At 38.2% G+C, this 27,299-nt stretch overlaps 1 protein-coding gene across 2 annotated transcripts in view; it reads left to right on the top strand.

Moving 5' to 3' along the window:
• The window catches only part of LOC124156111, a 116,067-nt gene extending 93,107 nt beyond the window's left edge, over positions 1 to 22,960 (top strand). For both annotated transcript variants that reach the window (XM_046530442.1, XM_046530443.1), the window contains 5 exons: positions 12,016 to 12,586; positions 14,147 to 14,296; positions 15,765 to 16,021; positions 17,465 to 17,759; positions 21,636 to 22,960. In XM_046530442.1, the coding sequence (XP_046386398.1) occupies positions 12,022 to 12,586; positions 14,147 to 14,296; positions 15,765 to 16,021; positions 17,465 to 17,759; positions 21,636 to 22,243 (1,875 nt within the window). In that variant the 5' untranslated portion in view covers positions 12,016 to 12,021 and the 3' untranslated portion in view covers positions 22,244 to 22,960. The remainder of the gene's footprint in view (positions 1 to 12,015; positions 12,587 to 14,146; positions 14,297 to 15,764; positions 16,022 to 17,464; positions 17,760 to 21,635) is intronic.
• The last annotated feature ends 4,339 nt before the right edge of the window (positions 22,961 to 27,299 follow it).

The raw sequence follows: 27,299 nt of genomic DNA, 5'->3' as shown, positions 1-27,299 counted from the left end.
AATTGACTGACTCAAGTGCGTCTCAGTTTTATTTTTTTCGTTGCAACTTCTTGAATTAGCTGAAACTTTTCCTTTCTAAGAAATATAGTGTATTTTGTGACAGTGTATTTCAAGCATACTTTGATTTCTGCAATTTTAACGATCCCATTGGTTGTAGACGTATAAGATCTAGTCAATGCATTGAGTATAATGATTGGCCATATTCCCTCTTAAAATATCCTACCTTTTGTCTCTTTTTTAAAGAATTCGCATCCTTTCTGCTCGACCGATCTTTTTATCGCTAGGAAATGTACATTTAATTCTCCATCCCGAAGTATTCAGGGTCTTACGAATAGACGTTTATTAACACTTGCCTGTACCTCGAAATTGAAAATTTTCCCTCAATTCCTCTGATGTAATTTTTTTTAAATATTTGAGATGCAACCAAATGTTGGCAACGGTCTATTGAAAATTTCCTTGACAATTTTTAGATGATGGAGTAGGATTTACACGAGTAATTCGTCACGAAAAAATGAAAATAAAAACGGTCAGGAGGAACCAATACGTACTCCTAATTTATACTAGAAGTATCTTAGGTATAATAGACTTATGCCTTAATTATCCCTTAAGGTTGTCTAATCCTAGGGCACATTTATTGTGGCATTCTCCCATTTGATTGACGAATGTACGGTTATCTTGAGGAGGGGGGGGAGGGTCACGAAAATTATGCCTAAATGCTGCTCAAGTTCGCGATGGCCGGAAAAATCAAATTACGGTTTTATAAATCGATGATGATATACGAGTCTCAATATCGGTCGCCTCCTCTCTCTCCCTGCATATCTCTCCCCCTCCCCTCTTTTGCTTCCTCTTCCGCCTTTTCCCCCACTCCACCGCTGCACTTCCCCCCTCGAGCGCCATCACCCCCCCATGCGCTCGGTGGGGGAGCGACGAACTTTCATTCTCCATAACGGAACACTCTGCCGTTATGTTCCGATGGAAAGGGAGTGGGTTGGATATGGGAGGGGAATTGGTCGCGGGAGAGAGGCAGGGGAATGTCCGCGGGACGTCGCCCGGCCGTCCTCGCATTTGGATGCGGAGAGGCGTGCCACGAAAAACCCCAAGGCACGCACCCTAGAGCCTCTACTGCTCTTCTCTCAACTCTCCATCATCGTGGAAATGAGAATTTGAGTAAATGGGACTACATACAGATCGGACCAGCCCGGCCCGTTGAAGCTCTATCTTTGCCAGCAATTTAGGCGCATTTTAATCGGTCTTCAAAATTGTCCGCAAAGTGAATATGAATAAATAAATTAATGGAAGTGAGATTATTCCATTAAATTTCGATATTCACTATAAAATAATTATTAAAGTGAGCATGAATAAATAAATAGAAGTGAAAGTAATACATTAAATCTCAACGTCTTCTATAAAATAATTAATATTATTGTGAGGAAGAAAATTGGATTACGATAAATTTGATAGATCACCTCATTACGTATATAAATTTAGGTGGAACCCCTAACTATAGATTCTTTCCCAGTTAACCTCGGGTCCTTCTGCACGTACACAACATGAATGGTTGCTTTAGTAAACCCATTTGAATGCGCGTTGGCCGGGAAAATCCTCTATCGTAATATGCGTAATTTGAAACGTGGGAAGGGCCCGGACAAATATGAATCCAACAGATGGCAGATCAGCTTGATGGAATTTTCAATCCTTAGGTACATAGGCAGAAAAAAAGTTTATTTACCCATAGTAAAAACGAAAAATTAATATTGATAACAGTTTGCAGGCATGTCGAAAATCAACAGAAAGAAAAAACTTTTAGTTTATGATTCCAATATAAGATGTATTTATTTGTCAAATCATGACAAATGACATGTGATAGAAAAGCAAATGGAGTGATACACCAACATGAACCCATCTAATAATTGTTTTAAAAATAACAAAATAGTACTGTGATTACGGAAAAAACGTACAAACAAAAAATAGGAATAATGGGGTAATTTATTGGTAGGCACGGGAAAGTAAATAAACGTAGAATTTTATTTTAAACGTTTCAGTCGGTATAAAATTGTAAATTTCAGTTCGTATGAATTCGCATGGCAAGCTATGACGAGTTACGATTTATCATAAACAGTGTTGCGATGTCCTAGAAAATGCAATAAAGCTAGTGGATATCTTGGGAGCTGATGGACAAGTAAGGAACAAATCGTAGAGATTCTTAGGTGGAATCTTCAATAGATATTCCCATATTAGTGTCATTTAAACAGTAAATAAATGATTTAAACTTTTTAACATGCCTTGTAAATTTTATAACCCATGGCCTGTATCAACGCTGTTGCATCATTATCAATAGTTTCACAAAAAAGGAGACTTTCTGAAACCCTTGGTAATGACGCAGCGGCGTTGAAACCAGTCGGTCATTAGCATTATTGTGCGAAATATTACAAATTATAAATTTCTTCCCCAAGCAAAGAGTTTAAAAACAAGTGATAATAATTAGCTTAAATAGTCCATTGTAGATGTTACTATTGAACCCTTACTTTTCTCCATATTCTATCTTCTTCGTTAAATTCAGCGATGGAACAGCCGGTAGGTCCTGGGAAAAATAAGAGACAAACCAATATTTATTCTCAACTTTGTAAGTGCAACTATTCCACTTAAATTAACTTAAATTGCAATCTATGTCGTATCTTAAGTACTGTACCGTTTTCACTTCAAAGATTGCTAGGTCGTGGCAGTGCTGCGACCTGATTCATTGCTGATGAATCATTTTTCAATGATTTCAAGAAAAAAGAGACTTTTCGAGGCCCTTGTTAATGACGACTGGTGGTGACTCATATGAGTAATTTTGGACTTATCCGAAGAAGTCTAGTTTGAAAAAGTATATTCATGAAGAAATTCCGTATATTTTGGCTTGTAATTTTGTGAATAACAGTTTGAATATATTAGCAAAAGTTTAAAAAAGTCACTTCCTTAACTTGAGTATCAGCAAAAGGAAATATCGGATAAAGTAAAAATAGTTAGTTTATTCCGAACCAATGATCACGACTAGTTTCGTTGCCTACAGCTAATAATATGACAGACTTTGTGACTCTTGTGCTTTTCTTATCTCGGCGGAAAACTGCCGCAGACCATCGCAATATTTTCCACGTCCACGTTTGTCCAATTGCCCGCGAAATACGCGTAACAATGCATTGGAGCCTTTGGCTGATGATAGAGGACTCCCGAGTGAAAATAGAGTGTGAGAAAGATTATCCCGAGTGAGGCCTTCGAACGACCCCAAATAAAAAAATCCTCGAAGTGCGAGGTGTGATTCCCGGGGAGGGCCCCCCACCATAAATGTACGATATTAACACGCCTTTGGTTTTGTTACGGTGAGCTGTTACCCTTGCCTATTTAAACCAAACGGTCGAATAATTGAGTGATTGATTTTAGTAATGTTCATTCATACTCTGATTATGGTTGGTTCCAACTTTTGTTAGGGTCCATTTCATTAGTGTAAAGTTATCAAAATACACGCTTTTAATTATCGACGACGGCATAGAACGCGCCGAAGTCGCGTATCCCATTAGCTGTAGCGGTGAGTAAAAATCAGCCCAACCGGCCAGTTAATAATGATATTAATAATTGGCGGATATGTTTCCGTTGTCAGTGTAATGTGATGTTGTGAAAAGGAAACTTAAAACTATTGAAGTGATATGGCAATGTAGAAGCAAGTTATTGAACAAATATTAACTCGATGCAAACTAGCAATAATCATTCACACTCTAACTATGCTTGGTTCCACGTTTCATCAGTGTCCACGTTATTAGCGTAAATAATCGAAATATGCGCTTGTTATTATTTATATTGCAGCTTTATATCCACAATTCAGCTGTTCTCAACGATTAGGTTGTGAGCCCCCGTATGTCGCGAGTTCGATGGCTCATCGAGGAAGACTGGGCGCATTGGATCGCGTGCCGGCGCCAATGCGTGTAACAGACCCATCCCTCCTTCATTCACGTGACACTAAAGAGTGCTCGGCAGGAATTCCTTCGCTGTCGGGGTATGGACGCCAAGTAGAGGGGCAGTGAGTTTCGGACGCCAACGGAAGGCTTCTAAGTTTTCAAGCAGGATAAACAAGATTGAGGAAGAAGAAGCAAATCTTTTACTCTTGAAAATACCTGGATAATATAAATATAACATTAATATTATATTATGATTATCTTATATTATATTATATTATAATATCTATTATAATATTAATAATAATATTATTATAGACCAAATCTTTTTATTGCATGGTTCAGGGATGCCGACTTACGACAAATATTGGGGTGGGGGGCAAATTGGGGATCTTTCCCCGGGAAATGAGTTTTAAGTTTTTTAAGCATTTTAGAAGAGTCATATGATCAACATTAGAACCCTGATAACTCGAATCTCGATATCTGGACACTCCGGGGAAAATCGACAAGCCAGTCACATTTTTTCCTCACACCCATAACGAATTTTGAGGGGGCTCGGGCCCCCTCAGGCCCCATGGAGTCGGCGCCTCTGGCATGGGTGATTTTTAAGAGATACACCACTTGGAAAGTGAAAATAAAAATCAGTAAGTTTTAATGGGCTGTAAAGCCAATGCTAAATTTCGGGACGGCTTAGTGTACATCGTTCTACGTTCCGAATCTCTCCATTACACAACTAAGACTACTATTACACAAAATCTACTGATCCGATCGTATGTGTTCCAGCTGATTTCTTATGAACTCCTCCCTCTTTGCCATTTGCTCCCTGAAGTCCTTTGAACAACGCGAAAATAAAAAAAACGGTTAAATGCAGTTAGAAGATCCGGAAAATGAGATGCATATGCCGATTCAAATCATTCGGAGGTGTTCATAGTACCAAGTAAAACCTGAATCCGCCACAACATGAAGTGAGCTAAGAGCTGCTTTCCCATACCAAGAAAACTGAAATTATGTAAAGTCATACTATTTACTCCCACTAATTGTAAGCCAGGTATCATATTGCAAAAACTACTACTAATCAAATTATATTTTTGGCTGAAATGGTGGCGATTCTGTACTCCGTAACCTCGCAGTCACCTAATTAGGAAAAGGTGTAAATATTTGTTTTTTAAAAGTTGCGTGTTGGCTTCCCTTAGACCTATATCATATTCCTTTTCTTTCTTTATATTATTAAACTCCACTAAAAAGACTTGCCGCGCTTACATGGACGAACACTGTGAACAATGAGTAGCCTTTCAATCATACATCTGCTACGCATGTGTCTTCTTTTACGTTGAAAATGTAAGACGTTTTGGGAAAAGAGAGACATGGATTTTCAATAAAACTCGCCCATTTTTTAATATTTGATGTAATTTTTGGCTTTAGCAGTTTTGGTGAAACGGTATCACGGAGGGCAATCCTTTGAAACTTTAAACGGGTTATGGAAATAGTGCTAGCCATTCTTTTTCTCCGTCTAATGACATAGTCCGACAATGGCACTCCTTTCGTGGCCTGACCTTTCGTCACCAATTCGAATAATTGGCGGTAGGAAGCGAGAGAGGGTGGGACTTTACGGTAACCTAAATTAAATCGTCTGGAGATGTTTATCGTTGAAATCCACCGCTGTAGTCATGCACTGGGATTTACCTTCCTTCGTGGCTCCTGAAGGAGAAAAGCTGTTAGCTCATTTCATGTAGTGGCAAGTGCAGGTTTTATGTCGTCTGCAACTTTCAAAACAACTGAATGTGGTCGGTATCATTGTCATAATCGATATGCACTATCGGTAGTCGCACCGCTGCGCGTCTCGTCGTTTCTGCGCCGAAATCATTCACCGCGTAAAGAAGTCGTATCAAGTGATCACGCGAACGATTTTATTCGTAAATCATTCGAATGAAAATTCACCGTGTAAAACACCCCCGGATGATATGCATCGTCTTAGGCATCGCATTTTCCGGATCTCGTAATTTCATTTACCCTTTTGTTATTTTCGCGTAGTTTACAGGACTTCAGGGAGCAACCGGCAGAGAGGGAGGAGTTAATGTAAAATCTTCTGAAATACATGTGATCTGAGCGGTAGAATTTTTGTAATATATTCTCCATTCATATTTTATGATGATAATTTTGAGATGAATACCTTAATCCAGGGGTCTCCAAACTACGGCCCGCGGGCCGGATCCGGCCCGCGCACTCGTTTCAAGTTGCGCGCGATTCTCGCCCGTTTAACTCTGTGAGACGCCGCTAGGAGTATTGCAGCGCTGTACTACCATAGATCTTTCATATAGGTAGATGGCGCATGACGTCACGCAAGCGTGGTCAACATAAGCGTGGTCGTGTATCACGTGACTCGGGTCAGCGTTATGGTGAATACGCGTAGTGCCTTCGGTTGCGATGAGAGATTCCTGAAAGGAATTTGTGTTTCTTTTCACTGCAAAGTTTGTCCCTGTTAAAATTAAAGCCGTGTTAGCCATGGATATATTTATTACTGAGTAAAGATACGTGTAATGCAATGCATGCGCTATTTAATAAGAAAATAAAAGCATTTACTGTCTGTAAAAAAAGCAAGATACTCGAGTTTGAGGAGCTCTAGCGTCTAAACGAAGCAATCGATTTCAATGCAACAAAAAGCATACGAAAGAGAATTTAGTTCTACGTTATATCATGTACTTCAAAAATTCTTCGGCTAAGTAGTATTTCCTGTACTTAATTTTTTCTCAAAAAAGTACCCGTTTTTTGCGCGTAAAATCAAGTTGCCCAACTTTGAGCGCTTGACATTCCCGTAGTTTTCGTTCCTATAACTTGCAATTTTGATATAAAGAAGCAACATCTATTACTAGCAGTTTGCCGAAAACAAATTGTTTATACCACAAAAATTAACGGAGTTGTTGTAAACAACGCAAACCTCTGCTAACTTCGAAACCAGTGAGTCAATTGAAAATTGATTGGTACTGTTGTCTTCCGTAGAATGTTAGTAATGTATATACGTAGATAATACACGTTAAATGTCAGCAGTATATTCAATATCTTTTTATATTTATTTTTGTTTTTAGCTCTTGTTGTCGTCTTCTCCCTGCCTGACGAGGATGCCCTAAACAAAGCACCAGAAAAGAGAAAGTCTATCGAAGTCATACGTGCGTACGCGCATAGAAACGTCTAGATAAATAATAAGTGATATCGACGTTATTATTGATATTTAATATACATTTCATATGTGCTTGCATTACTAACATTCTACGGAAGACAACAGTACCAATCAATTTTCAATTGACTCACTGATTTCGAAGTTAGCAGAGGTTTGCGTTGTTTACAACAACTCCGTTAATTTTTGTGGTATAAACAATTTGTTTTCGGCAAACTGCTAGTAATAGATGTTGCTTCTTTATATAAAAATTTCAAGTTGTAGGAACGAAAACTACGGGAATTCCAAGCGCTCAAAGTTGGGCAACTTGATTTTACGCGCAAAAAACGGGTACTTTTTTGAGAAAAAATTAAGTACAGGAAATACTACTTAGCCGAAGAATTTTTAAAGTACATGATATAACGTAGAACTAAATTTTCTTTCGTATGCTTTTTGTTGCATTGAAATCGATTGCTTCGTTTAGACGCTAGAGCTCCTCAAACTCGAGTATCTTGCTTTTTTTACAGACAGTAGGGTAGCTCAGGCATCCGGCAAGTTACGGAACAAGTATATTTTCCTTGTATTGACGATGGAAGTATTCACAGCTATTACTTCCCTATTTCTACATTTAAGGGACCATATTCTGAAGCTAGATTTTGAATAAAATCAAACAAATAACTTAGTTCGTGAAATAATATTCGAACACCTAATTAATCAATCAAGATTGAGAGCAAGTAAGATTTATTTTCAATCTATTTCCAACTCACTCGGCTACCTGAACAAAATGTATTTTACGGAATCAGTATGGCTTCCAATTCCATGCATGTAACTGTAAAGACTATTTTTAGGCTACATTATTTGAGTGTGAGCTGAGGCTGGGCCCTCAATCATTTCTTCAGGTTCCTCTTTTTTCTATTGCCCTATGCTAACTGAATCTCGTTTAGACTGTATGGTTTCTAATTACTATTATGTTATTTCTAAACCCTTTTTTTCTTGTAGATTCTGTTTGATGGATGCTCTCTATCCTCATTTTGGAATTCTATGAAATTGATACATGGGGGAACACGGGGCGGAACGAGGTAAGCGGTTTTTTTTAACGCGAAAAAAGGTGCTGCGCAAGCGGGAATAACTATATCTAGCCCAGATTGGTGTTGCTTATATTTTAAAAACAACAATTTTGACTAGTTATATTTACTCCTGCTTTATTTCGCAATTAAAAATCGCTTACCCCGTTCCGCCCCGCCACCCTGTTGCGCACCGGGTTCCCCTATGTTCTACCAAATATGTGGACATACACACTGTGGTCATTTAAAATGTAAAATTTATAGTCTTCTTTGATGGAGTGAAAATTGAGCTTCACTTTTGTATTCAAACCTTGTTTTCCATTGTCGGCAAAACATCTTTATTATCTGCGATGTTTTCATCACACCTCCAGCGGACGTATATTGCTAAAGGTTTCTTTAATAAACAAGGATTTATTACTAGCACATGTTGAAGGATATTTAATCATTTTATGCGAACTGAATTACGTACGAGAGATGTTCACGTATAAAATTTCTTAAAATCAATGCTGGCTGCAACACTGTGACTATTGTGGGTACTTTTGTTAATTAACATTCTGAGGAATCTTAAATTATATTTTCATCAATTTGCCCCGTGCAACGAGAGATAATTACCAGATAGGAGGAATAATCAGCTGGTTAAAGCTCCTAATGTTCTTCTCTGGCTTTGAAAGTCATGCAATATTGGAAGTGTCTTTCCTTTAACGATGACGTTCTATTAATGGCGTATTATTGAAAAAAAGATAGTACCTATCATTTGTGAAAGATTACTTATTAATGTACTGGATTGGTGGTTGAAATTCATAGCCTATGGTTGTGTATACATTTTTCTCAAACCATGTAATCTACCTTTGTGTTATTGCTAACTTTATTTACGAAAAAAACGGAGCCTTTGGATGCAGGTGTTCCTCTGTAAAGGACACAAACGAAACCAAACATGTGTTCCTGAAGGCTGCTTCAGTTGCGCATAATTGGGGAAACTAATTCAGTTTTACTATAGTTCTTCCTAAAACTGAATTAAAATGAACTCTATTTTGCTATAAGGTTCACATATAATACAGCAAAACGTAAATAAAAATAAATATCAAAATAGACACGTACTTCTTTAGCGCTGTAAGTAAAAGTAACATGTCTTTTACCCGAGCGGGAACGATATTCACAACAGAGAATTCAAACGCCGCCATTAATTTTGACCCGAACCACGTGACTCCGAGAACGAAAGGGGGGGCGGTATGTTGGCTACGCGCTCCGGCCGTAAGGGGCTAGGGGAAAGCGCCATCTACTGTATAAAAGATCTATGTGTACTACACGTCAGTCTCCTTCAACTGTTCGTAAATGAGAAATATGCCACCGGATACTTCAGTAGACGTTGGTATCGAATACTTCAGTCATTGGAAAATTTGCTATCCGGCCCGCGGGGCGATTTGGGACTTGGAATGTGGCCCTCGTGGCCTAGTAAATTGGAGACCCCTGCCTTAATCAAACAAATGAACAAATTTGGATATCGAGAAATCAAGCTAACCCTAGTTTGTATTGCTTGAGATGAAGCGAGAAATCAAAATTTGAGGAAATGTAAACATTTAAAAGTAATCGAGATGAATAAACCACAGGAGAATTTTATAGGCTATTTGAGCATGAATTAGCTGCCGAAAAAACACTTCGGTAAGATCAGTGCTTCAAGGATACATTTGAGTCACCCTCTGATAATGATTCATGAAGGATGCATGGATAATGCATCGTCATTGTTTAACCATTGGAGATTACGAGTGTCAACGCTTGTTATACTGCTACTGCGGATATATATCAATTGGTGGATGATGTAATACTTCGTCGCGGGGGTTATTTGAGAAGTGGTCAATTACGCAATCGAATTAACGAATAGTATCAAAACGTTGGATTTCGTTAAACGAGTGAATTGTATGAATAATTTTGGAATACTCTTTCAATATCATAAGATTGGTTTTAGTCATAGTCAGTTGAGGGCCCATGATCGTATTTTTATTTTATTTTATATCCCTTTAACTGTCTTTGAATGTGAAATATTCAAGTAAGTATTTTTAACTTGGATTCCTTCTGATAAAATAACTATACTGAGAACTTTATTTTCAAATATTGTGTTTAATTGGCCATGCCTTAGTAAAAATATACTTCATCATATTTATTTTAATGGAATTCGGCACCTTTTTTGAGAATCGGGTGCTCTACTTAAATACCCATTTGATCATCTATTATCTTCATTTACTTCATATGGCTGATTAATTTTTATCACTATTATTAATTTTTGTCGGCTCGGGGAAAGCATAAGCAAGTGATGAAACAAAGAAAGAAATGCTTTCTGTGAACGTAAATTTACGTTCGCCGGCCCAGAAAAGTTTTCCTCATTAGTGGTCGGAGACTCTTGAGCGGAGGAAGTGAGTGAGCTGACCTCGACCTTAGAGCGAAGCGACATCTATGTTGCGTGAGTGCATTTACATGTAAACCCTTCTGCGTGGCTTAGCGGTTTGCGAGATAGGGTGCAGCCACCCATGGAAAGCGGGTAGGTAGGCTGATGAGTACGGAAAGAGACGAAAAGCTTGTCTAAAGAGTGGGAAGTATTTTAACCCCTTGCGCTGAAATGACGAGTCTAGCTCAGGCAGTGACGTAGCTAGGAGGGAGGTCCGGGGGGTCCGGAATGTAAAAACAGAATTATTTTCCTTCACAAAAGAAAAAATATTGAAAAACCATGAATTAAAAAATATTTCTTCAACAAATGAAGTTTTTTCGATGATGAAAAGTGTTAAAATTAGTTTAAAACCCTCTACTTGGTACCCTGTTTTTCAAAAATTTTCCCCCCTGGTTTTGGACCCCCCCTCGAACGAAATTCTGGCCACACCTTTGGCTCAGGGATGGCAATCGAAACTAAACGAAAGTCAAAACCAGTAAAATTTCAATAGTTTCGTTCCCGGGAGCGAAATGCAGGAACGAAACGAAAAAGAGTTAAACCCGGGGAGCTAAACTCATGGTCGAAACGAAATCGAGATCAAAACTGCTCCGGTAAAAACTAAACTAAAACTCTGGGACGAAACGAAACGTAGATAATATTTCGCATTGGAGGTACCACGTGCTTCACCTTCGAACAGTTTAGTTTCGACCACACCACGTAAGAAGTATGGTTGAATTAAATAGAGGTTCGGCCTACCGCCATTAGATGCATGAGGCACTCATATTTTTACCACTAGCAAGAGAACGGTGAACGCAAATTGGCCACTCGATTTTAAGCTCAATGTTCTACCCTCTCTAAACACTTGTTAAACGTAATGGGTCGAAACTATTCCCTATTATCCCCCTCCACTCAACTTCTGGGATCGAAACTTTACTATGAGCAGCGGAGTTTCGATTAATTTAGTTTCCTTCCTGGGAGTAAAGTTTCGTCCCGGGTCGAAACTAAACTCCTTGGTGATTTTAATTTCGTGCGGGAACGAAACTAAACCTAGGCCTCGTATTTTCGTTTACCTCCGGGTCGAATTTTATTTTTGAAAAACACTTTTTAATAAAACTTTTTGCAATTCACTTGTACATATTAGTAAAGACTTTACAATTACAACGAAAAACTATATAAACTAACTATAACTATATAAATTAAAAAATATTAATTTACTGCGATAAACTTATTAATTACTAATGCAAATAATTTTTTGCATTGTAACTCAATTGCAACTACGCAAAAATTTGAAATTAACTTTTCAAATTTTGCCGCCCCCTGGAATTTGCCGCCCGCGTGCCCACCCTGACCCGTCCTATTAGTTCCTGTCCTATTCTGTCCTATTCTATTAGGTCCTGAGGCTATTGTCTTACTACGCCATTTCATTTTTTTATTTCTTTTTTTCCCCCGCAGTAACCAATGGAGGGCCCTCTCCCTCCGTCCCTTAAGATGGAGGGCCACTGGAGGCCCATGCCAGGGCCCCTCTACCCCCGGCCCCCCATCCCCGTGAGCCGGAGCGGCCATCCGAGGCAGAGGCTACCGCCCGCCACCGTCATGGAGGACCAGAAGCAGCACTCACAGCCGCCGCTCCCGCCCACGCCACCGAGCCGCACCTCGCCCGTCACCGGGAGCAGCAGCTCTTCCTCCTCGGCCCTCTTAGCCAGCACCTCCTGGAGCTCGGAGCGGCTGACGCCGAGGAAGTTCCTGGACAAGTACTCGGTTCCCCGCGTGGTCCGAATCGTGGGAGACGGTGGAGACGAGGCAGGAGAGGAGAAGGAGGGAGACGGCAGGGGAGCTCCGAAGGCGATGCCGGTCGGCGGGCCGGCCGGTGGCGAATCCTCCGTGGAGCTGTCGAAGCCCCTCTTGTTGTACCGGCAGTATCGGCGGGGGAGCGTGCAGGCGAGGAGCCTACGGCGACGGAGGGGTCGCCGGGGGCAGTGGGAGGAGGCTGGGCCCGCAATCGCCATCCCAGAGGATTATGGAGGTGAGGAGACAGTGAATTTCGGTCCGTCTTGATTTTAGCACCGCTTACGTATATCAAGGCCGTTGTTTTCTGGTTCCTTCACTTTACGCGCGCCTTGGCAGTATGCAATACCTCTCAATCAGCCAAAATGCGTCTGATATTCGTAGACGAGTGGCATTTAAATATTCAAAAATTATTTAAAACTTTTTTAGCCGGAGAAATGAAAGGTTTCATGGCAAAGCCACCTTATAGATTGCGATTTTTCCAGTAATTTTTAGGGATCTCCCTCCTTTATCCGCCAACGCTGCTTACAGTAGCTGCACTTTTCCCCAAAATTGTGTAATATTTTTGGCAGATTTTTTTAAAGCTTCTTTAGTCAGCCAAATTTTTGACTAAAAACAACAAACTTGTCGCAGAATATTTCAACCCTCCCGCGTGTGCGGTGGTGAAATTCACATTAAATGCCATGGGAAAAAATTCCCCTCGATTGGGAATCGAGCGATGGACCCTCGGCTTTCGTGGCCACTCCATTGACAACGATGCTATCCAGGTTCTTAAATTCATGTGCCAATGGGTTCAATGGATTCATGGTGCTAGATTTTGGCCCTTTCGGTTCATCAAGGATGGCAATATGATAGAATGGCTAGACTTGATTATGATGGTCATGGAATCTACATAAACATGAAAATCAGAAAAAAAAACTGTTAAGTCAGCAGTGGCATGATAGAGAAACCCCATCTTCTTTGTGCTTCTCGTTGGCAATTTTTGACTTGAGTTATCAGGACTTGAAAAAATGGCTTCATCGGGTCATTTGCTGCAAAAATAGAGGAATATGAGAAATTGTGTTGCGGATTGCCTTGTGCATGCAAAGGTGACCTAAATAATACTATAATAAGGTATCTAATGAGTAGAAATTGAGCATTTATTGCTAATATTTTGGTAAAAATTCAAAAATCTACATTGACTGATGTCACTTAACCAAATAGTATAATCATTCACCAAAAAATGACAAATTTGGTCACATTAATTGCCATGGTTTTATAAAAATTGGTCAAGTTAATTTTTCGAACTTTATTTATTAAATAAGTACCATGCTCCCATGAAGCAGCATGTCAGCATTCAATGAAATATTTAGAAAACCAGTGATTTAAATTATATAGTGGGATATTAGAAGCACAGTTCTTTTGGTGTATCTCAGGCACATTTCTTCTCAATCAGGTGCTTAACTATATCATCTGAAGGTTACGTATATGATATAATAGCAAAATTAATATTTTTTTCTAAGATGACATTGATTTTTAAGTTAAATAATGATAACTATCTCTAAGAATAGAATGATGGGAAATGTGATATGAGGCCAATATGAGTGAGGGGGTTCAGACATCCCTCAAAATTTTTGAGAGATGCCGTAATAAGGGTGCGCCTTCAAAATGAGCACTTCCAACAATTACTCCTTTCCAAATGAATCTTTAACCCCTACTCTCAGCAACAATTTTCTGCCTACAGTCACGTAAATAAAGGTATGAATAGATGTAATAATTTTCTATTTTTCTAGTGCTAATTTTCACTCTATATTTGTAGGCTGGTTCACCCTAGTGAGTGCAAATGGTCAGCAGCAGGCTCCCTGTTTTACCACCATAGGCCATGTAGCTTCAGCTCGGCTGCACTTTTTCCTGACAAGGTTTGACCTTCCAGCGTACAGGCTGATGTCACCAATGGACTTTGCTCCTGGTGAGTTTTAGTGCATATCTGATATATGAGTATCATTACATCAGCAATTATTTTACATTTCCATTCTTAGGTTAGATATTTTTCACTACATATGAACTTATATGATGTGAACTTGTGGTCTAAAAATCCTGATTACCTGAGCATCCGAGAAATAAATTTTTTGGGAACATTGTCCGACTAAAAAGAAATGACTTAAAATAATTTGGATTAAAAAATTTGAGTTTTCTAGATCAACCTTGGATCCTCGCTCCTTGAGTTTCTAGTGCCGGAGGTAGCAATTGAAAAATGCATGATTTTATTCCTATCTCTAGATCTATACCTAGATCTTGCCGACTCCGGTTCATAATTTTTGATGCACTTGTGACATCAGAATCATATTTGAATCTTAGAAAAGAGATAGATTGTATTTTTATATTTCATTATTATTTTTTCCATGATTTGATGCCAAAAATCTTGGGTCCTGATCCCAAGGATTATTAAAGCGCTACAATAACCACAAAAAATAGTGAAAACTTTTAAGAAATGCTTCTATTCCACTCATCTGTTAAGTCAGTAAGATATTTCCATCTAAGGTCTACCAGCTCCCAGGTTCATCAAATTGATAAGCTCATTGGGTTTACTTTAATTTTTTGCGTTATGTAAAATGCAAAGTCAATTAATTGAGGAGGGGTGTTGAGATTACAATTTAAAGCTTTGACTTTTTAAAAATAACTTTGTTCATTGTTGCATTTTTACTTTTGGGTTATCTGACAAAATAAACGCAAGCTCAATACTTGAATCAGTGAGGAAAGTCTTTTAGAACTTCAGTCCATAAAAATTTACCAAAAAGCAGACCAGTGTAAAATACAACCTTTTGAAGTTAATTCAGTCATCTCTGCAATTGATTGAGGAAGATTATAATTTATTTGCCCATTTTCAAAGAATATTTGTTTATGACCTTGTCATGGACAAATATAACTCATGAAAAGACTAATTTTAAATCAAATTTGTGAAACTTATTCCCACAAAATGAAACTAATGCTGTTCAATTGACATGTTATCCTACGTAAGGTGATGTAATTCTTGATTTTATTCATGAGTTGGAAGGTGGAAGCCCATGGCTCATTCACATTTATATGATGTGTTCCAATAGCTATTTCCACTATCTTCATCCTCGTAATTAGAGAATCTTAAAGATAGGCTAAATCCTGCTTGGTAAAGTATTGCTTATCTACTAACAAAATTTGACAGTGTAGTTCATATAACTAAAAAATTCTCAGGTGTTTGTTATTCTCTACGTATTTTTATCTATGTTATCTAAGTTATGCCTAAGATGGGAAATGCTTGGAACATGAATTTAACCATAACAAGCAGATGAGATGCGAGGCATGTGCCTCGTAACTTGCTGCAATAAGGCAATGCTTGGAGATACCGTCTGGTGAGGCTGAAAGATTGATCCAAACCTATTTTTCCTTTGTTGTGATTGCAGGAGATAAAGGTAAATCCTTGTATGCAAGGACTGTTATTCGCTCAGGACAAGTGCTGAGGTTCATGGGAGTGTTTGAAGATGCAAAAGCAGCTGGTGGCTTGGCAAACATGGAAGCTGGACGACATAATCGACAAAGGCCTGACGGTAGCTTCTCATCCCTTTTGCAGCGTCTCTCATCAAGGGGGTCCACAGCACCTGGCTCAATGTTCCCCATTGCATCGTCCAAATATGCGCAATGCGTGTTGCACACCAATGAGGTAATGTGCTCCTCAATTTTCTGGCTTTCCTGTTCCTGTTGATAAAGATTGTTATTTTGACTCTCTTATGTATTGCTTATGTAAAACTTACCCTATAGTTTTGAATTTCTTTGTGGAAGTAATTGTAGTGAAAGCGTGGTTGCCTAGTGAGTCTGAGCTCTTGGCTACTGACTAGAAGGTCCAAGGTTCAAAGCCTGGGTGAAACTGCAGGAAAAATCCTCAAAGTGTGCAGTGCCCAGGGAAAGGAACAATCATTTGTCTGTGAGGAGCTCTAACCTCATCTATCCAATAATTTAAAGTCCTACGAGTCCTTATAATTCCAAACCCAGCACTTCAGCTAATAATAATTATAATCACATATTTATTGACTCCAAAGAGACAAGCATTGCCTCAGTAATTGAATTTTGTATTGTGCCTTACTTAAAAACAACATAAGCAAGTCATAGCCAAAATATATCTAATAGAAACTGCAAATAAATATTAACCATAAGTAGAATTAATGAAATGAAGTATGTCCTAGATGAGGCAGGTAGCTAGAAATTTTCTTTGGGTGTGCTTGGAAGGTATGCGGGTTGCCTATACTGATTTTCCTAAAATTCCCTAAATCTACTAAATAAAAATATAGTCTAAAAACAGCAGTCTACATATATTGAAAACCTGTAAAAAGTGCGATCAATATTTATTTTGTTTATATTTTATTGTTATTCTAAAGTTTGCACGCAGCACTCGTAAACAAAGCTAGCATGTAGTAACTTTTGACAATTCTGGCTTCAGTTATGTATGTATCAGAGGTTGGGACTGTACTCTGACATAATGCAGAAAACTTCTTATATTAATGAATTTACTTTAACCCAACAATAATTTCTTATAATAATTATTTTATTATGGTTATAAAAAAACAAACTGCATTCCCTGTTTTAATTGAGCATGTTAGTTTAGTGATTGAGATTGATAATCCTTTACTAATTGATATACTATTTCTAATTGATTGAATTGCTATCAAGTTTTAAATGTAATAATAATCAGTTATTTAAGTATGTAAATGAAAATAGAAGTTGCATAGTATTTACTCTTAGGGATAAATTTTCCAACAAAAAAATCATTTGGCTGAAACAAATCATGTCTTAAGCATCCCAAGTCTCACTCTGTTTCACAGAGGACGGAAGGACGGACATGGACTTGAGATGCTTACACCTTGTTCAGTAAACCAAGTCTGAAAATTTCTATGGAACAATACGGCTTAGTGGTGTAGCTGATAGTTGGAGATCCAGGTTCGAATCCCAGCTAAGACAAATGATTTTTTTCATGGAAAATTTCACAGTTGGTGAAAAAAATTTGCACCCATAAAGGTGGCTATGTACAAAGTCACTTGTTTCTTGCTGTACTTTGGATGTTGATATGTGCTAGTTCCTATCTAACACTTTGATGATTGGTCCATTGCAGGTGGTGTTTGTTCCCCTGAGAAGCACGGGCAGATTTTATGCAGCCTCCCTTCCTCCCCCATTGACGTCTCGCTCTTCGGGGGGTAGCACTCGGTCATTGCCCTCCAGGTCCTCCTCTTCTTCATCATCCTCCTCGTCATCCTCATCGTCAACTCGATCACTCCTCGCCGCTCCAGCCATGTTGGATCCCAAGAGGGCCTTCACTCTCGGGCAGCTTCTCAGATCCAGGGTCCTCCCAGTCAGAGTCCACCTCATATGTGGGCCCCTCCCGGCTGCCTTGCCCTCGGGATTCACCGGTAAGGAGGAAACCCCAATGACTCTTCTACTCCATCTCCCCTCACAGGGAAACTTTGGCTGAAACGTGAATATACTTGATGAAAAATTTCTCGGGATTCCCACCGGGTGTGGTATTGGGTTAATTCCCCCATTAAAAAGTACCATTAAGAGTAAACCCCTGAAGACGATGGCAGACTCAGCCATTGAAACGTTGGGAGAATGAACCCAATACCACACCCGGTGGGAATCCCGAGAAATTTTTCATCAATCTATACGCCGGGAAAACCTAAAATTTTACATAAATATACTTATTTTCTATTTATTCCCATGGGAAAATATTCCTCTGTACCGCCCTGATATAGCAGACCTGTGGCTTCCTGCGCCACACCACTAGTGGCATAGGCAGGAATTTCGTGCAGGGGGGTGGCGGGGAAGGGTCTAAAATCAGGGGGAAAATTTTTGAAAAACAGGGTACTTATTAGAGGGTTATAAACTAATTTTAGCACTTTTCATAGTAAAAAAAATTTTTTTTAGTAGAAGAATGAATGTAATTTCATGATTTCTCAATTTTTTTCCTTTTATGAAGAGAAATAATTGTGTTTTTATATTTTGGGGGGGGGGGGGTCCAGACCCCCTGGTCCCCCCCTGGTTATGCCACTGCACACCACAGACCACTACTCGATCCAGGTTCCTAAATATCCATTGCAATTTTACAGAGGGCTAAATATTAGGCCCTTGCTGTCCATCCAAGATTAGGGCAATCATTATAACCCATTACTACAGGATGGTAGTTATGCTGATCAAGGGCAGATTCAGGATTTTATTCTGGAGGGGGCTCAAGGCTCTGTGAGGCAAACGTTCTTCTCATATTTGAGATTAAGAACAACATGCTACAATTACTGATTGAAATATTTTCTTTATTTTAATATGAAATTTATTAATATGAAATTTAATGATTTAGGCTCCATAATACACAAAACAAAACGAATGTAATTATAACCACTTTAAAATCTTGCCAATGTTTTTAGCATCTTAGGGGGAGGGACAGGTGCCCCTGTGTTCCTTCCCTAAATCCACCTGTGATAGGTACTGATTAGCAGAAGTTATGTGTACTTCAAGGTAATTCAGAAACTTAATCACAATTTAGAGCATACCATGCCATTTTCAGAGGCAGTGTTTCTCAGTAATAATGGTACAAGTTGAATTACTTCCACAGATTTATTTGTCTCGCAAGGCTTTTGGGATTTGAAAATGGTTTAGCAGTGAAAACAGGTCGTGTCTAATTAACCTGTGGAAGTAACTAAACTTATACCATTTTCTTATAGACTCCTTCCACCACGTTGCAGCTTCAAGCTATAAGTAATCGTTGAATTTGCAATTATTCATCCTGACTGGATAACATTTTTCTGAATAGGCCTGTGGCTATTAATGCAGTGTTCCTAGTGTGACATTCTGCTGTTAAGTGGCTGATCCTCTTCTCTTTTTGAGGCCAAAACTTTTTTGATCTCATACTAGGAGTTTCTTTTTACCAGTTGCCTTCGCTTTTGTTTGGGTGCAATGGCCTCTTTTGTATCTATTGTCAATCCTTTTTGAAATTATTTTAATTTTGCATGTTATTTGGGTCATGACAAAATAGGCCTCTTTCATTGGTGCCACGGTAATTAATTTTAGTGACGGTTTTATTCAAGTTTCCCAGTGTCTATGTTCTGTTGTGAAGGGAGTTTATTTATAGGAGGGATTTATATTCTGCAAACTACAAAAATCAGCTGCTTTTATTGTGCATCTTTATTTTAATTTAAATCCAGCTCTACCTTTGCTATAACCTGCATTCAAAGTGATCATAGATAAGCTTTAAAGCTTGCTCCTTTGGACTTTTTTTCATCACTGGTCAGCTGACCCTGGTTACTCAATGAGTCACTTTGAATAATATAGGTACATTAATTTCAGATATTTTCTACATCATCTTGGTTATCTTGGTGTTTAATTTTTTTACCATTGACTCAAATCTTTTGGTTAATGCTGTTGCTGAATATATAAAGGTCAGGTGGATTTTAGTAAGGGTTAAATCATCATCATCATTGGTCAACAATCCTTTGATTGGTTTGACACAGCTCTCCATTTCTCCCTCCTATCTGCTAACCTTTTCATAGCGACGTATTTCTTCTCATTTACATTCTTTATAACCTGTCCTATGTAACTCATTTGGGGCCATCCCTTGCCCTTCTTCCCATTCCACTTGTCCTTCAACAATTATCTTCATCAGGCCATCATGCCTCAAAATGTGGCCCACAAAGTCTATAATTTGGTCTAATAAAACTCATCATCCATCATTTGCAGTCTAACCTAAGCATTCACAGTGTGCATTCAAGAAGAAATGAACAGGGTAGGCTAGATGGAGTCTCATGGTGACAAAATTCAAGTTGCATCACCTTCCCAGTGAGAAATGGGTGGTGGAATCCACGTGGAACCCACGTGGAGATGTAACGTGGATACCACGTGTTTTTGGTCGTGGAATCAACGTGGAGCCCACGTGGAAATTTGGTGGAAAAATTAAAACAGCAGTAGGTGCTGTCCTAAAACCATTAAAACCTCAACTACTCTATATCTAAACCTTCTATATATGTGTCTACGATTTTTCATCTGCTCTCATGGCTGCCTTTCCACGAATTATATAAAAATAGAATGTGCGATACATTTTCACATAACTAGCGTGGTTTCGGGATGATAAATGACGCAGTGTCACACCAGAGAGTTAAGTTCCACAAATTAGAAATTCTGTTTACCATTTTATGCTAATCACCACAAATCCACTTGAAATCAACGTGGATTCCACGTGGGTCCAACCATTCAATATCCACCACCACCAAATATCCACCACTCAACGTGAATTCCACGTGGGTTCTACGTGGATTCCACCACCCATTTCTCACTGGGTTTAGGTTTAAGCAGATGTTGCATAGTATGAAGCTTTCATTGAACGTATGTCCATGGCTTAAAGAGCAGTAAGGGTGACATTAATTGAAGACATAGGTGCCCATGATTAGCAAGTTTGTGAGGAAGAGTATACAATATTGCATTGCAGTGGTTATAAAATTATGTGGTGAACATTTAAATGGCTTTTTTCCCACTTAACCGGAAGAAATACAAGCCAATTTTTCAATGTGTTTTATTCTTGGAACTTTGCTCAAAATAAATAGCTGCTGATTTATTTTCATAAATTTCTTTCATATAATGGAGCTAAATAACATTTTAGCCAATAAGTGGCTTAAATGAATACTTGAATATCATGAATAATGAAGCATTAGTGATATTCGATAATTGAACAAATGGAAGTGTTGCCCCAAATATTTGGCTCTGAAATTTTGACAGAGATTGGTATAAATTACTTTTACAAGATCTAAAACTGGCTATTGATGATGTTTTTTTATACTTTAGCTATAATTTACTTATGTCATTTGACAATTTTGAAGTATTCAAATTCATCATATGATTCAATGTTACTGAAAAATAATTGAACATCCTGAAGTGGATTGTTTCTGCTCATTTCAGTGAGCAGGTAATCTATGTCTTGGTCATACTCCATCATTTACATCAATGTCAGTAATGATAAAAAGATGTATGTATGTGCAAAATTAAATAATTTAATTGCTTGAAAAATGGGAAGATGTTTCTTCCAAGTCTTTTGAGATGTTGTAGGATATGAATTTATTCAAAATTCAATTCTGAAAGTTGAGGTTGAAGTTGGAATTTGATCTTTCTTAATATTCAAATTTTTGAGGAAAGCTATTCAACCCATTGAATGAGTTAAGGTTAAGGAGTAATTCATGGTGTTAAAGAGCCTGGTTTTTTATTTTGTTTCCTAGCAATATTTATTTGTTTATATTTGATTTATTCAGGAACTCTACTGCTGGAAGAGTGGCATCGTGAGGACGTGGTCTTGGCGAGCACTATCCCAGAGGACGGTTCCCAGTGCTCTCTCCTCGAAATGGAGCTTGACTCTCGTCTCCTCCTGAGCCGACCCTCCCGTCATGAGGCCCGTCTCTCCCGCGCTCCCCCCATACGTGGTGCCCTTGCATTCTGCCGGGACCATGCTGACACATGGAGGAGAAACATGAAAGTGACCCACCAGGTTTTCTCCGCCAGGAAGGAAGCATGTTGTGGTGTCAGCAGCCAGCGTCAGAATATCCCCCTGCCCCTTTTGCCAACGTCCAAGGGTCCTCCACTCCCCAGCCAGTGGAGGCCGGACTTGAGGAAGCAACAGTTGGAGAAGAGCGAAGAGGAATTGCCGTATAGCCGGGTGTGGGATGAAGTTGTGGGTGCAGGGGAGGGTGCGGAGGAGAACATTTACGCTGAAATTTGTGAGCCTGAGGAGGGTAGGGTCACAAGTGGTGATTCAAGGTACTATTATGCTCGCGGCGGTGGTGGTGGAAGTGATGGAACCCTCTCGGGAACAATGTCGTCATCAAGTCCCGAGGATGAGTACATATATGACTCGGTTTGCTGACGACTGCCTGTGCAATAGGGTTTGGTGTTTTATCCTGAGATAATGACTGCAGGATTCGAAGTGTCAACATTTTTCATCAAGTGTAAAATATAGTCTCGTGAAACATCATTGTGCAATAGTGTATCTGATTTTTGGTTTGCATCACTTCATCCCCAGCGTGGAGTATCATTTTAAATGAAAGTACTGATATGGTTTAATAAATGTATTTGGCTAAAGTTAAGATGCTATTCAATTCCAGAAAGCATCAATTAAGGTATTTTCTACTGTAATATGTATTTCAAAATTAATGAAACTATGCAGTCAGAGGCAGTTCCGTTGATCATTAATTTGGATGGTGAAGCATATAGCCGCATTCAAGACCATGGTCTTCACCAAGAGAAAGTTTTGAAATTCTCTCATTAAGGTGAAGTGAAAATTAAAATAATAATTCTAAAACTTAAGTGTAATTTGTTTTTAACATGGAATATTGATAAATTTTACCCCTCTATACAGGAATTTCCAAAAAAAAGACTGTGCATACATACTTGTTTATCAGGAAAAAATTACTCGTTTACTTCACGTAATGGTAATAATTTTGCGATGGTGCTACCCTAGTGTAATTAAATGTGGAAAATATTTTGTCCAAATGTGAAATTTTGTGTTAGCATATTTTTTTCATTAATTCTTAGTGGAGTGCATTGAAAAAGATTGAATAAAATAATTCTACTTTAATCACCAGAATTTTTCAGTAGTTTACCTTTTCTTACATCAAGGACAGTGAAAATCATATCTTTTAAAACCAAATATTTTAAAAGATAGCAGGTACGCATTCAAAGATGGTTCCACTGACTGATGGTTATTATGAGGTGGTGCTGTATTTTGTAAGAAAGGGTAAAGAGTAGTAACCAAGGAGCGCTTGGTATCTTGTTCTTCCCCAATTTTAATAACTGTAGGCATCTGCAAGGTTCACTGCTACAGTATTCAGTAGTATTTAGCAAAGTTACTCACAGCACCATGGGTTACCACTTGGTTTGTGAATGAAACAAAAATGAGAGGAACAACTGAAAAGAGAGAATTAATTTAATCCTATTATTTATCTACTCCATTGATTCAACGGAGGAATAAATCCAAGTTAATTCACCTTATTTCAGCTCTAATGTTAATTAGCCATCTACAACACACATGCCTTGCTTACCGCAATTCCTTGGGGTCTTTGCACCAATCGAATTTGCATTGTTGCATTATCCTAAGAGATGACCGTAAATAGTATTAGCATGAGGAAGATAGGGATGCATTCCCGGTAGCATGGGTGTTGGGCATTGAAATTCCTAAAAATCATATATATTCCTATTAATAGCTTTAGAAAATCTAATTTTCATAAGCATTTATAGTTTAAAATATCTTAAAGATAGCAGGCATGCATTGAAAGACGTTTTTCTAGCAAAAAAAATCGTACGTACTTTTGAAATTCCCTCCTTTCGTACAGGTGGGCTAACATCTAGGAAAAAAATGCATGTTAGGTGTTCGTAATGTATTGCTAGCAGTTGACGAATTTTAAAACCCGTCTAAAAACGATTCTTGTGTCACCCAGGCTTCAGGCAAAATTTGGGAAAAAGTGCATATTGTACACTCATATCTTCTCTCTTCACACCAAAATCATTTCCTCCTCATCCACTGTTCCTTGTGTAATTATATGAATTCTCTGCACGAAAGAAGTCTTTGGGAAAAATGCATAGGAATTCTTGAATAATTGTACTATGAATGGGCTTCTTGAATAATAGTAATAATTTAGAAAATGAAGTGAAAAATTAAGGAATATGAATGTACATAATTATATAAGGAATTGAATTTTATCGATGCAAGAAGCTTACAATTCATAGTGTGAATACAAGTGCACTTTTTCCTAAAACATATTGGGTTCAGAGATAATATAAAATTGCATTACGAATGGTGAAAAAAGAGGAAATGATTCCTGTGTGAAGTGAAAATGTATTTGTAAAAGATATGTTACTTGTTTTGTTTAAGCAATCGAAGATAACAACAGTGGCTGGCATAAAAGGGGGGGCAGGGGGCGCACGCACACCTTGCGTGGCCATATGCATTGCCTAGCATAGCAGAACCACAATTATAACTTTTTTAGATCATAAATTAGCATTATGTTTTATATGTGTATAATAAATCAGCTTAAAGAAAACTTTCCCAAACTTTGCATGCGACTTTACCTTCATTACGATAAAATTTATCAATTAATATTTTGCGGCACAAAACATTGATTCTATTCTGTATGTTGCAGAATGCAAGGATAAACGTAAACAAATTCTAATGATACCATTTGCGAATATAACTTCTAACATAACATATGACACTAATATCTGGATTCAAAAATGCCTGATTTTAAGGCAAAAATGAGGTCCCAGAGCCAAAATCATTTGAGATTTGAGAATTTTATCCCCATGCAGTGGCGGATTCATATGGAGGGCGCGCGCCTCCCACTTGATATGCCACATGCATTGCCAAACATGGCAGAACCACAATTGTAACTTTTTTATATCGTATGATAGCATTATCTTTTATAAGTGTATAATCAGCTTAAATGAGACTTTCTCAAACTTTGCATGCGAATTATTTTTCATTCCGATAAAAGTTTTCAAGAAATATTTTGCATCCCGCTTTAGCTTTTTCTGGATCCACTATTGCCTAACACTTCTTTAACTTCTAATGAGAATAGATCAGGCAGGGCCTGGACAAAATCTGTTCCACCTAAATCTTTATATCCACCATAGCTGTTCATACGTTGAATAGCGAACTAGGCCTAAGACCCGTCATTTGGATTTCTTTTATCAGAAGTACACCAGGGAAAAACTCCTCTAATAGTCAATTCAATAAATAACCTCTTCTTGTGTTTTTTTTAATTTTTTAATCGATTAATCATGAGATGGGACAGCTATGAGACAATGTTATACATTCATCATGATAGCCATAACGGGGTCTATATGTAATCGGTTCTGTTAGGCTTTGTTTCCAATAGTTTCCGTGATAGTATAAGTTAACTAACTTTAATTTTGTTGCCAATTTGAAATCTCTGTAATATTCATGTCTTCTGTATAACATATTTAATGTTAATAATGTAGACTGCTGGTCATTAACCCATTGAATTTCTGCAGAGTGGTAGCTTAACTAGTTACACATTATGAAATCTAAACTTATTAGAGCTAATTACATATTATATAATACAAAAGTTCATTTATTTTGCTCTGTTACCGACCTGGGCTGTGGTTAATGCCCCGCAGCAGCTCAAAGGGGTTTAATGTGATCAGAATGATTGTTAATTAATTTGCTAGCCAATTAATGAGGGCACAAGATTTTACATAGTATGCAGATGCCCAATTTACCCATGATGCATCAGGGATGAACGGTCAATAAATAAATTTCACCTAAAATATGTATTTTCAGTTTCTTAGGGGCTTTTTCTAATGCTGTAAGAGATATTGAAAATGAAGTGTAAACTGTGAATAAGTACCACTTTTAAGGCCAGCATTTACAAGCTTTGTTTCTTTTCTGTCACAAATAGCGACCTCATATCATAAGCTAACAAACTTTAAATCCAGTATTTTGAAGGATTTTTCTTTTATACTATTCACCAGTTATTCGGTTAGGCCATTGAGTTTTTTTTCAGTTAGATAGTGAACCAGTTCTGCATTAGAAAATATCAGTAAAATGCAAGCAGTTATTTCCAAACTCCCAAAATAATTTAAAATTTCAGATGATAAGCTGTTACCTATATGGTGTGGGTTTGGGTCTTCATTTATATTCAACCAGTGGCGGCTTGCCCATAAGGACTCTCGGGCGCCGCCCCTCCCAAAGATTTAAAAAAGGAAAAAAAATTAAATACCCATTCAATTGTAATAATACATCATTAACCAACGTGTTTTTTCAATCGCATGCATCGAAAATGTAGGAAAAACACGCAAAGATTGCGCGAGAATTTCGCATTTGTAGCCGCGGGGCGCTGGCCAGAACGTCCCAATCCATCACCATGCAGTTATATGAAGAGTGGAAGTGGTGGGGGCTGCTGGTGCTATGACGCGTCTAAGCTTTTGCCTTATGGAAGTCTTGGGACGCCGCCCGAGCATGCGCAGAGCGACGTATCTCGTTAGTTTACATCTCCGCGCCGCCCGGTGGCCGTATAATCTTGGTGTTGCAGAATACCTTGCTTTGGTGACCAGTTGACTTATTATGTGTAAATTGTTTTAATGTAAATAGGACTAGTTGTAGTTGAGTTAATCGAGATAGTGATTGCTTTGTGTATTAGTGGTGTCTGCATTGCCTGAAAAACTCAATAAAATATACAAAACATTCAAAAATATTGACCCCCCGGTGAAGTGCGTCCCTCCAAGCTTTTGCCTCACGAGCCGCCACTGTATTCAACCTAAAGCTCCAATGTAAATAATTAAAGATGTTCAATCAAGTCAAACACTTATGAAAGGATAGGCACTTGGATTCCTGCATTCCTGCTGAATATCCATAAGATAAAAATTGAAGTTTACCCAAAATTTTCACCTTCTAGCACCAAAAATCTACCATATTTCTGGATGCAAGTGAGCACCTTTGCTCTGACACTAGTTAAAATCATGATTGTTGGCTTAGAAGCATTGCCACAAAAACATGCTCATCCAAAGTAACCAATATTTCTCTATTTTTCCAGATGAGATTTCAATAAAAGATATTATTACACTTTCCTTAGTGCATAATTGTACTGAATTGCATCTACACATAAGTTGCAAATAAATCAAACCATTTTGATGCATTGCAAGGCTTCAAAAGGCTTATCAACATTTCCCTACGTACATAAGCAAGACCACTAGATCCAGATCTGATCTTTGCTATAGCACAATGGCCAATGATGTGGATCTTTCCTTCTTTGGAAGATTTTTATCTTCTTCAATTGCTTCCAAATCTAATTTCTGGCTAAAAAACGAGGAATCATGATACCAATGTTGCAGAAAATCTAACAGGGTTAGGTTTGATGCGAAAAGAAGGAAATGGAACTCATTAAATTAAAATTATCAACACAAGA

Source organism: Ischnura elegans, chromosome 3 (genome assembly GCF_921293095.1).
Source record: "Ischnura elegans chromosome 3, ioIscEleg1.1, whole genome shotgun sequence".
Taxonomy (NCBI): Eukaryota; Metazoa; Arthropoda; class Insecta; order Odonata; family Coenagrionidae; genus Ischnura; species Ischnura elegans.
This window is presented reverse-complemented; position numbering and strand designations above follow the sequence as displayed.